This window comes from Babylonia areolata, chromosome 19 (genome assembly GCF_041734735.1).
Source record: "Babylonia areolata isolate BAREFJ2019XMU chromosome 19, ASM4173473v1, whole genome shotgun sequence".
NCBI lineage: Eukaryota > Metazoa > Mollusca > Gastropoda > Neogastropoda > Buccinidae > Babylonia > Babylonia areolata.
This window is the reverse complement of record NC_134894.1, coordinates 25933715-25946214: the sequence shown is the minus strand read 5'-3', so window position 1 is coordinate 25946214 and position 12500 is coordinate 25933715. Positions and strand designations below refer to the sequence as shown.

General features: G+C 42.0%; 1 protein-coding gene across 4 annotated transcripts in view; it reads left to right on the top strand.

Annotated features, from left to right (window-relative positions):
• LOC143294251 (PDF receptor-like) overlaps nucleotides 1-12500 on the top strand; it is a 261783-nt gene that overhangs the window by 226990 nt on the left and 22293 nt on the right. For 3 of the 4 annotated variants that reach the window (XM_076605686.1, XM_076605688.1, XM_076605685.1), the window contains exons 9-12: nucleotides 1428-1488; nucleotides 2222-2291; nucleotides 3270-3355; nucleotides 7032-7212. In XM_076605686.1, the coding sequence (XP_076461801.1) occupies nucleotides 1428-1488; nucleotides 2222-2291; nucleotides 3270-3355; nucleotides 7032-7212 (398 nt within the window). Of the gene's footprint in view, nucleotides 1-1427; nucleotides 1489-2221; nucleotides 2292-3269; nucleotides 3356-7031; nucleotides 7213-10593; nucleotides 10690-12500 lie in introns of all 4 variants that reach the window. The other variant, XM_076605689.1, reaches the window with a different exon arrangement.

Sequence of the window (12500 nt, the reverse complement as noted above, 5' to 3'; positions counted from 1 at the left end):
CGGAATTCGAACCTAGACCCCCACTGACTCTGGTGCATGGAGCGGAATGAATAAAATGACATGCCCTGAATAGCTACATAGAAGGTGGAGTGGGGGGTATCTGGGCTGACTATCTTGCTCGGGGTAGTCATTCCCAGGAGCTGCACCGGTACTTTGAAAAGTCTGGACCAGACTGGGAGTGTGTTTGATAATGGTCAACTCGACAGATGGCGGACCTGAGGCAACATTATCGTCATCATCCTGTGGCAGTGGTAGCGAGATCAACCAGACAGGTGACTGACTGACAGCGGAATCGTCAAGTGCAGGCAGAAAAGCGATACGTTCCTGTTTCAACAGATTGCCTTTTGTTGTCCCAAAGATAACGGTGTCCTTTCACACATGTGGGTGTTATTAACTCCTTCCCTGTCTGCGGAACTTTGCTGGAAACGAGAATGATGTGGCAAACAGCTTTTATAACGGCACACCCAACGTTTCGTCTGTTCATGTCCACGATGTTGCTGATCTGTAATGCAGTCCAAAGAGGACAAATTTCAATCGTAGAATGGTGACTGTCAACATGAGCTGGAAGCTGGAGCTGGACATTCCCTTCTCCTGACGAGCATACTTGTCAGAGCACCTGTCGTGGGGGGAGGGGAGGGGGCGGGGGGGGGGGGGGGGGTGTAGGGGGGGAGAGGTGCGTGTAAAAAGAAGACACGAAGGAAATATATGAAACTATATATGATGAACGAACATTATAGAGATCACACCAAATCACACAAAACACGGAGAGTTTCAGGAAACAAACATGACATGAAAAGCAGCGACAGCTGACAGTTAAGAAATTTATCTCTGAAGATAAATTTGGTTGATTGAATACACCCACTAGAAGGGTCAATTGACTCCACGCTGATTGGGGAAAACGGCAGACACAGTAAGACAGTCACATTTATGTAATGTCCTCCATGCTGACAGAAGAGAAAAAAGACAATATTGTGAATCAGTGTGTGTGTGTGTGTGTGTGTGTGTGTGTGTGTGTGTGTGTGTGTGTGTGTGTGTGTAGGGGTGTAGGTGGTGGTGGTGGAGGGTACAAATCAAGATTCACCCGACAAAAATAGTTTAATGATGTTTATGCACAATGTTGACGACTGCGACGATGTTGATACTGATGGTGGTGATAATGATGATGATGTTAAAAGTCTTTTACCTTGTTAATAATGATGATGTGATACTACTACTACTACTACTACTACTACTACTGCTAACGATAATGATGATAATAAGAATGTGTATGTGTGTACCTGCATGCCTGTGTGTGATCCCCAGGATTTCCTGTTTTAGTGCTGACAGCATGGTGTGTGTGTGTGTGTGTGTGTGTGTGTGTGTGTGTGTGTGTGTGTGTGTGTGTGTGTGTGTGTGTGTGTGTGTGTGTGTGTGTGTGTGATCCCCAGGGTTTCCTGTTTTAGTGCTGACGGCGTGGGTGGTGCCGATGACACAACACTTCAAAGTCAAGTGAGCATTGTACAGAATGTTATTGTGTTCTGCCGTGAATGCAGAACTACGTATCAAGCCATTTAGGATGCAATATACTGAACGTTCACCTTGAGCATGTGTGTCTCACTGCCTCTGTCCGTCTTTCTGTCATTGCCTCTGTCTCGTCGAAATTCCTTTGTCTTTGTCTCTGTCTCTGTCTCTGTCTTTGCCCCTGTATCAGTTTGTCTGTCTGTCCGTCAGTCTGTCTGTCGGTCTGTCTCTCTGTCGGTCTGTCTGTCTCTCTCTGTGTCTCTGCTTCTATGTATGTCTGTTTATGTGTCTCTGCTTCTATCTCTGCCTGTGTATCTGTCTGTCGGTCTGTTTGTCTGTCTGTGTCTGTCTGTCTGTCTGTCTCTGCTTCTCTGTCTGTCTGTCTGTATCTGTCTATATCTGTCGCCCTTTATCTGTGTTACCGACGCCCTTACGTCCTCTCTTTGAGTCAGCGCGTTCCTTCGCACGTGCTTGTGTGCGTGTGTTTGTGTGTGTGTGTGTGTGTGTGTGAATCGTAGCGTCTCCAGTGTATTGATTGATTGATATGGATACTTATATGAGCGTGTGTGTGACATTACGTGGTCGTTTTTTTTTTAATCTATTTATTGATTCTGTTTATCTATTTATTTATTATTTCTTTGTTACTTTGTTCATTTATTCATTGTTTATTCATATGTTTATTTCTGTCTTTATTTAGATGTTTCTCCTGCTTTCTTTTCAGATGCTGGTTTGCTTACTATTACACGCCTCTCATATGGATTTTAGAAGGTCCTCGGGCTGCGGTGATGGCGGTAGGTATATGTCACATTTCGACGTTTGTGGTCTGTCTGTATGCCCATCTGGTTATAGGAGAATATAACAATATCGATAGTTAGGTATCGTGAGAATGTTATGTGTGTCTTCTATTTTTGAATCTTTTTTTCATCTTCACACATCCATCCAGTACGCGCGTACGGATGCGCTCAGACACACACACACACACACACACACACACACACACACACACACACACACACGTTTACAGACATGCACGCGTGCGCGCACACACACACACACACACAAACACACACACACACACACACATCTGTCTATCTATATCTATCTATCTATTTATCTCTCTCTCTCTCTCTCTATATATATATATATATATATATATAGAGAGAGAGAGAGAGAGAGAGAGAGAGAGCGTTTAATAGACAGATAGAAACAGATACATATATATTGACAACGTTTGATATAGCATCAGGTTTATAGGACACATCAATTGCACGGATGGCATAAGACAAAGATGTATGTGTGGTCTCATTCTGTTTACGTTATATAAGAATTGTGTTACCACATCGGCGCCATTTATCTTAATGTATTTCAGTATCGATATACATATATAGGTTCTGAACTTCCTATCAAAGTACCGAACTACCTAACAAGATGCCTACATACATACATACATACATACAGGCAGGCAGACAGACAGACAGACAAACAAACATATCTCTCCATTTAATTCTTCATCAAAGGGACACGTCAAACAAGAATTGAAGTGGAAACTGGAGTTCTCATTCGACGAAACAAAGTTATGATTTTGGGCGGTATTGCTTTTTGTCAAACACACACACACACACAAAGATGTAACCAAAAAAGGTCTACTGGAGGGGATTGGAACCCCTGGACACTCGCTTCTTAGTCAGGAGCTCTGCCACAAGGCCACCGCTCCACTGCCGCTGCTCAAAAGAAGTTGTTCAAACTGTTGGCGTGCTGTGTTGTTGCAGGTGAACTTGGGATTCTTGTTGAACATCATCCGAGTGCTGGTGATGAAGCTGAGGGAATCACACACAAACGAGGCCAAGAGAGTCAGGTGGGTGTTTCTCAATCTTTTTCTTGTATTTGTATTTCTTTTTATCACATCAGATTTCTCTGTGTGAAATTCGAGCTGTTCTCCCCAGGGAGAGCGCGTCGCTACACTACAGCGCCACCAATTTTTTTATTTTATTAATTTTTTGGGGGGTATTTTTTCCTGCGTGTAGTTTTATCTGTTTTTCTTATCGAAGTGGATCTTTCTACAGAATTTTGCCAGGAACATCTCTTTTGTTGCCGTGGGTTCTTTTACGTGCGCTAAATGCATGCTGCGCACTGGACCTCGGTTTATCGTCTCATCCGAATGACTAGCGTCCAGACCACCACTCAAGGTCTAGTGGAGGGAGAGAAAATATCGGCGGCTGAGCCGTGATTCGAACCAGCGCGCTCAGATTCTCTCGCTTCCTAGGCGGACGCGTTACCTCTAGGCCAGCTTTTTATCCAAAAATCTTTACAAATATAATTGCAACAAAAAGGCAGACAAGAAAACAACAACAACGACAAAGAAACACAGAAACTCAGGAAAACATATACGGAACACTTTTACGTAACTTGCCGAAGAGTCACATAACATTTATAATGTATATCTATAATCATACGTGTCCACATCCACACAGTCTCTGAATCTTTTTTGATACATGGATGGGGTTGGAAAAAAGGGAAGACAATTTTTTTTTTTGTGACCTCAAACATGTGTCTGTTTTGGGATGGTCCTTTTTCTACAATGTGATGGCGATGCTTGGTGATAGAGGTGAAGACAGTGATGCTATGGAGGTCAATCTGATGGCGATGCTTGGTGATAGAGGTGAAGACGGTGATGCTATGGAGGTCAATCTGATGGCGATGCTTGGTGATAGAGGTGAAGACAGTGATGCTATGGAGGTCAATCTGATGGCGATGCTTGGTGATAGAAGTGAAGACGGTGATGCTATGGAAGTCAATCTGATGGTGATGCTTGGTGATAGAGGTGAAGACGGTGATGCTATGGAGGTCAATCTGATGGCGATGCTTGGTGATAGAGGTGAAGACGGTGATGCTATGGAGGTCAATCTGATGGCGATGCTTGGTGATAGAGGTGAAGACGGTGATGCTATGGAGGTCAATCTGATGGTGATGCTTGGTGATAGAAGTGAAGACAGTGATGCTATGGAGGTCAATCTGATGGCGATGCTTGGTGATAGAGGTGAAGACGGTGATGCTATGGAGGTCAATCTGATGGCGATGCTTGGTGATAGAGGTGAAGACAGTGATGCTATGGGTGTCAATTTGGCTTTGAACTGCTTGACAATGCGGCAGTGTCATACTATGTCTCGGTGTCAACCAGGTCAGAGAGGCTGCGAACAGAGGACCAATCAGTTGGCTGACGTAATCTTCAGTTATAGCAAGACTCCGAGAAGAGAATAGAAATGTTTTGGTTGTTGTTTATTCTTCATACGAATGGTCCGGCTTGCTCGTTTTCTTTTTGTTTTTTTTGTTTTTGTTTGTGTGTTTGTTTTTTTGTTTTGTTGTTGTTGTTGTTGTTTAGGCTTTTTTATATTGTTTTATTATTTTTTTCATCAGAGATTGACATAAACGTGCAGTTCGGCCAATAGCAAATTGAGTGCCTCATGTTCAATAGTTTCTCTACACACACTCACAAAAAGAAACATGCAGACAGAGAAGAAGGGCATAAAGATGACATAAACATGATGATAATAATTGCAGTTCCTTTAACCTTCGGGACAGAAGACATGTTTAATTTCACGGTCGGCAGCATCCCTCATCGATTAGCCAAGAAGCAGGAGGGAGAAAGGGAGGGTTGTGTGGTTGACAAGCAAGGGTATGTCGCATCTTCATTTCCTTGAGAATGAAGTCGAGATGGAGAAAGGAAGAAGAGCAGGAGCTTGGGTCTGTGACTTTCAATTTGGCAGAATGGGAAAGTCACTTATCAGGCAGTACAGTGTCGGTGAGTGTCTGGGTTCGAGTCCCGCTCTCGCCCTTTCTCCCAAGTTTGACTCGGATGAGACGGTAAAACCCATGTCCCGTTGGCAGTACGCACTTGGCGCACTGGAAAAAAGAGGCAACGTGGATGCTGTCCTCTGGTAAAATCATGTACAAGAAATCCACTCCGATAGGAACACAGATGTATTTTTCATATGCATGCGCTCAAGACCTGACCAAGCACACTGGGTTATGCTGCTGCATCAGGCACCAGATTATTGTAGCATATACGGTGTTTTCCGAACGCAGAAACTGAAATTGAAACTGTCCGCGAGGGACGTAAGAGAGAGAGAGAGAGAGGTGGATTTGTGGTGGGTGTAAGCACGTGTGTGTGTGTGTGTGTGTGTGTGTGTGTGTGTGTGTGTGTGTGTGTGTGTGTGTGTGTGTGTGAGTGCGTATGTGCGTGCGTCCGTGTGTATGTGGCTGTGTGCGCGTGCGTGTTTGTGTTAGGCGCGTGCATGTGTGGGCAAATGATTATGATTATGTCATAGGATTATTATGTCATTGGACTGAAAGGTCACACGTCGTTTGTGACAAACTAGGGACAGGATTAGGATCGGACCTGCCGACAGCGACACCAGCAACAGCGACAGCAAGAACAACAGCACCAACAACACCACCAACAACAGCGAAAATAACAACAACAGCAACAACAATGAAAATAGCAACAACAGCGACAATAACAACAGCAACAACAGCGACAATAACAAAAACAGCAACAACAGCGACAATAACAAAAACAGCAACAACAGAAACGACAACAATAACAAAAACAACAACAGCGACAATAAGCACAACAGCAACAACAACAACAAAGAATATTTACAAAGAGCAAGTCTGAAACAGGGTTGAAGGGGATTTTATTTTGCGGAAGAGAAAGGGTGGGTTCACAAATTGATGCCATCATTATTTTGTTGTGTGTGGAAAAGAAAGGTAAACCAATGAAATAAAGGCCATCACAAACTTCTCTTCAGCTTCCGAATCTAAAAATGGTACGTTTAATTCCCATTACGTTTTCCAAAAAATGTTGTTATTGTGTGTTTATTCTCGGCATATTTGTCAGAATGAGCTTTGCGAGCTAATGATTTTAGACATGATTACTTTGGAGATGAATGGCATGCAATTTCTATTTGTTATCAAACAGAGATTTTGTTAGAGAATTGTTGAAAAAACGAAAACAAAACAAAACAAAACAACAGCAACAACAAAAAGACAAAAAACAACAAAAAAAGCAACAACAACAAAAGAAAACAAAAACATCCCAAAACAAACAAAAACAAACAAATAAACAAAAAACCCAACAAATATTGTATTTTCGTCTGCTGTATCTTTCGATTATTTTATTTTATTTTTTCATTCAATTATGATCTCTAGCACGGTCAGTGTGTGTGTGTGTGTGTGTGTGTGTGTGTGTGTGTGTGTGTGTGTAATTATTTCTGTGCCTATGTCGGTGTGGACATCTGTGTGTGCATACTTACATGTGTGTGTGTCTTCCGTGTTTGCTCGTAATTAGCTTTCAGTTGTTATTTTTGTTTGTTTGTTTGTTTGTTTGTCCCTTCCTTCCAACCCCCCCCCCTCCCCCCCCCCTTCTCTTTTATCCTCTCCACCTTCCTCCTTTTCTTCCTCTTTCTCCTTCTTTTCCTCTCTGTTCTTCTCGTTCTATTCATTCGCTTTTTGTTGGTTTTGTCTGTTTGCAGGAAAGCGGTGAAGGCGGCAATCATTCTGCTTCCCTTGCTAGGATTGACCAACTTCGTTATCATGTTGGAGCCAGCCGGTGACGACATCATTCTGTTCTCCGTCTGGATCTTCTCCGGACATTTTCTGACCGATTTTGAGGGCTTCTTCATCTCCCTCATCTATTGCTTTCTCAATGGAGAGGTAGACTTCTCTTCTTCTTTTCTTGTTCTTCTTGACAAATATGTTATCGTTATCATTATCATCATCATCATCATTATTAGTATTATTATTACTATTATTATGATTATTATGATTATTATTATTGATATTGTCATCATTATCATTATTATTACAATACTAATGTCAATAATAATAATAATAATGATGATGATGACGATGATGATGATATTATTATGATGATGATTAGTATTACTACTTCCATTATCATCATCATCATCATTGTCATTATTATCGCTATTATCATTATCATCATCATCATCATCATTATTATTATTATTATCGTCATTATCATGATTAATTTCATGATGTTGTTGATATTAATGTTCATTTTTTATCTTCATAATCTTCTCCTTGGTTCCTTGTGTTTGTTTAGATTCCTTACTGTTCCTTTGTGTCTGTCTCTCTGATTGTGTTCGTGTGTGTGCGCACGTATGCATGTGTGTATGCATGTGTGTGTGAATGCGTGCGTGCGCCCATGTATGTGTGTGTGTATGTGTGTATGCGTGTGTGTGTGTGTGTGTGTGTGTGTGTGTGTGTGTGTGTGTGTGTGTGTGTGTATGTGTGTGTATGTGTGCGTGTGTGTAAAAACGTGGGCATTCCAACCACTAGCATCGGGAATCTGGGAATTAGGCTTCAAAACTTATGATAAAAGAAATCATTGTTATTGTTCATATTATCTATGTTTTGTAAACATATTCTTCGAAATATTTCTTATTTGATACGCTAAAGCAAATAAGTATTTGACTAGCCAAAAGAAATTATAAGACTATGAACAGAAAACAAACGAATAGGGTCGATAATATCCAGATAAAATCAGCATATGAATTGGAAAATGGAAAGCATATTTTAGTCAGACAATCCAATGTCTTTCCTACAGTAGAATGTTTAATCAGAATCGAAAGTCTCAATGTACTTGTATAGTTATGCGATCTCTCAGTAACAAAACTGAAACAGGAAAATTTTTGGTTGAACAGGATGTGAGTGAACAAAGTTTACAGCTGGCCACAGGCGCCCGCCCGTCGAATTGCAACATCTGTCAGAAACTGGAGGGAGATATGTTCCTTGGAACGTTTGTCTAGTGGTCTCTTAATTTCAATAATACACTCCCCCTTATAGTTAGTGCACTGAATTGGGTAGATGACTCCATACTTCTTTAATCGAAGAGGCTGGCCCACGGCAAGGCAAGGCAAGGCAACAATTTGTTTCTTTACCAAACCTTGAGACAACGCAGTGCTAGGCTCTTCCACAAACCTTCTGACTGCCTTGTGGTTTGGACATGGCACAGGTAAATGAGAGAGAAGGTAAACAAGTGTGGGATTGTGTTACAACATTCAGTGCACCGACTGTGAGGAGGACTTTGAAGAGGCCACAGAACATGTGGTTCAAGGTGCATCAAACCAAAAGTGGGCATACCCACATTTCTTCCCCTGTACCCTTCCGTTTATAAGACTGTAAAAAGTTGTAAATTGGTTAACAACATTGTAATATATACTCTACTCTTTGGCCTTCTTTACGTCATTCGAGAGGGGGAGCGGGATGTAGAGTATATATCACAATGTTATTAAACCCATTTACAACTTTTACGTCTTCGGGACGAAACTGAATGGGAAGAACACGGGAAGAAATGTGGACATTGCCCAGAAGTGACTCTACAATCCACTCACCATCTTGCGGCACAGAATCATGGTGAAGACCTGAAAGGGATAAGTGCTGTGCACAGAAACCATTTTCTGGAAGAGGAATACGAAAGAAGCCGTCCACGTCAACTAGGACACCGAACTGGGATTCCTTCCAACTTTATTCCAGTTTGTTGCAACACCACGGTCTGTCGCTTGCCTGTGGCCAGGCAATTTTAATGTCGCCGTGAACTTTAGTTCACTGACAGCCTGTCCAGCCCTCAACTTTCCTGTATCTGTTTTGCTAATGTAGGTGGTGAGAGATCTCCAGAATTAAGAGTAAATTGAAAACTTTCCACTGTATGTATCCGGTTTCAGACAATCTTAAACAACGAATGTCTTTTCGCATCGTACTTTTCCTGTCAACTATCTATCTCTGTCTGTTTGCCCCCCCCCCCCCCCCCCCCCCCCCCCCCCCACACACACACACCTCCCCCCTCCCTATTCCCCAGTACCATCCACCACTTCTCTTTCTATCTGTCTGTCTGTCTCTGTCCTGCTCTGTATCTACGTGTCTCTCTCTTTCCCTGTCTCTCTTTCTTTCATTATTTGATGACTGACGACACTGATGGTAGCCTTGTGTTGTTTAACATCACCATTGCTGGACTCTTGCATTCCCTTTTCACACAGTTCAGACAACGGCCATTGATTGAACCCTGCACATCGAAAGCCTTAACAATATTTCAGGATTCGTTATCCGTTAAATTCTAAGCCAGCGTTTATTCCTTTCCCAAATTGATCTGTCAATGAGCAGCGAAACATGACAGGAAAATGTACGTTTGGGAAAGGATGTTGCGCAGACATTTCAGTTAAATCTTAGTTTTCAGTCCACAAATCTTTTATGACATTTTGTTGGAAGGAAGGAGGACGTTGCATCTATGGGGTGTGTGATCAATACGTCGAAGGACACTAGCTGACATTAACACTTTATCGTGAATGAAACTTTAGGCTTTTTTGTGTGCCGTGTGTATCAAAAGGGAATTACCTTACTATAAACTTCTTTTTCCTCCTTCTCCTCCTCGCGTTCTTCTCCTCTTTCTTCTTCTTTCTCTTCTTCTGATTTTTAAACTCGTTCCTTCTCCTCCTCCTCCCCATCCTCCTCCCTTTCCTCCCTTCTTCTCTTCCTCCGTATCATTGCCATTGCCATCTTCTTTCTTTCTTTTTTGACATGACAGCAAGGTGCAATCGGCCACGAGACGTCATTTCTCAGTATCATCATCATCGTCATCATCAGCAACAGCATCATCAAAAACTTTTTTTCCTTCCTTTAGTTTCATCCGTAGTAAAACATGACCTTTAACCCTTAGTGGGTAATTCTCATGTAAACGTGTATTTTGTGACACGGCAACTATGTTCGCTCATTAGAGGTATTTCCTGTCATCATCAACTTCCTCTTTCTCACTTTCACTCTTTTTTTCAATTTTGTTTTCTTTCAATTGCTTCAAACGAAGTTAATAATGGTAACACAGGATCTTCAGTGTTGAGTGCGGCCATTGGTGAGAGGTCGTTTCTCATCATCATTAGCATCATCTTCTACTTTCGTTCATTTGACTGTTTCAACAACCATCCGTGGTAAAAAATAAAAAAAAAAAAAAAAAAAAAGAAAACTAGTATGGATCCTCAGATGTTAATTATATAAATGTGCATTTTGTGACTTGGCAACTAGGTGCAGTCCGCGGTGAGACTTCATTTATTTCGTCACATGCCCTCGTCATATTCCATGGACCTGTCCGCGTCGCACTGGAGGAAAAACACGGTTAAGGTAGCGCTTGAACATCGTCTTCAGTATCATCCTCCTGCATGAGCTAGATAGTAGAGAGAAACCCTTGTGATGATGCTTGTCTTCTTTCTCTTGTGTGTGCATGGCGCTTATTGCTGCCATAGAGCAGCTATCTTAAATAGTTCTTTTTGTGTCTTTGTGTTCTTTTGTATGTTCCCTCATATTATTCGCAGAAGAAACCCTTGTCTGACATTTTCCTGTTTCTTTATATGCATGTGTTTTGTATCCGACAGAAACGTTTGTGATTTTTTTTTTTTTACCTTTATATTCCCTCCATATAATTATTCCTTATTGAGGAACTATTATGTGATCTTCTAGGATGGATCTCTGTTATTTTCCTCCTATGTATATAATATACATATATATGATGCTATAAGAAGGTATAAATATATATGTATATGGTCGCTTGTCGTCGCGAAATATTCCTTTTCTTATTGTATTGTCGGTGCCTCTCTTTGTATCTTTGTCTTGCTGGCTCTGCGTTTGTGTGCGTTGCTTCCTCCCTGTCTGTCTCTGTCTCTATGTCTGTCTCTGTCCTCCACTGTCAGCCTTTATCCCCTTCCTTCTGTCTCCTACATCACTCCATCTTCCTCACTTTTTGTCGGTCTGTCCGTCTGTCTCTGTATATATCGTTGTATATTTCGGTCTGTGTCTGTATGTCTGTGTCTATGTCTGTCTCTTGTCTTCCACTGTCTCCCAACCTCTCTTCGCTTACCTCCCTCTCTCTCTCTCTCTCTCTCTCTCTCTCTCTCTCTGTCTCTCCCATCTTCCGCACTTTCTGTTTGTCTTTCTCTTTGTCTCTATGATTGTCCATGTATTTGTCTGTGTCTCTGTCTCTGAATGTCTGTCTGTCTGTTTCTCTCTCTCTCTTTCTGTCGCTGCCTCTGTCTTCGTCTTTCTCTCTCTGTCTCTCTCTTTTTCTCTGCCTCTTTTCGCCCCTCTCTCTGTCCTCTCTCTCTTTCTCTCTTTCTTCTTTTTTTCTCTCCTTCTCCAACCCTCCATCTATTTGCATATTCTCTTCATGCTGGTTTCCCTCCACGGCAACAAACCCAGGGAATGCATTTTGTTCACAGACAATTTACATTCCACACAATCCCCCCCCCCCTTTTTTTTTGGGGGGGGGGGGGGGGGGGGGGGGGGGGGAGACTGGGGGGGGGGTGTTGTTTGTTTGTTTGTTTTCGCTTAGTTCTACTCTGACACGTTAAAAATGTGTAGATTTCAGATTTATGTTGATGCGTGTTTCCCCATCTATCTCTGCTTCCGTGTGTGTCTCTCTTTCTCTCTGTGTATCTGTCTTTCTTTCATTCTCTTTGTCTCTCTGTCCCTGTTCCCACCCCTGTCTCTGTCTGTCTGTCTGTCTGTATGTATGTATGTATGTATGCCTGTCCCTTTTACTCTCTCTCTCTCTCTCTCTCTCTCTCTCTCTCTCTCCTACCTCTTGTTGGTGCTTATGTCAGCAAAACGCAATTATTTTTTTGTCGAAGTGTTTCTTGTCTAACATGTGATCTTCACTAAAAACAGTGTATATTTACATGACCCTTCGGTACATCTGTTTGCTTTATGATCGCATTGTTTAGTTGCGTTCTTCAATTTTATCCCCTTTTTCTTATTCTGATTGTTATAAATGAGACAGTTGCCACACCCCTCTCTCTCAATATCTCTAATTTGCTCTTTCTGTCTCCTTTTATGCTTATCTCTGTCTCAGTCTCTGTCTGTCTGTCTGTTGTCTCTGAATATCTTGTATTGCATTGTATTGCACTTGCATTTTGTTTTGGGCCTTCTCTCTCTCTCTC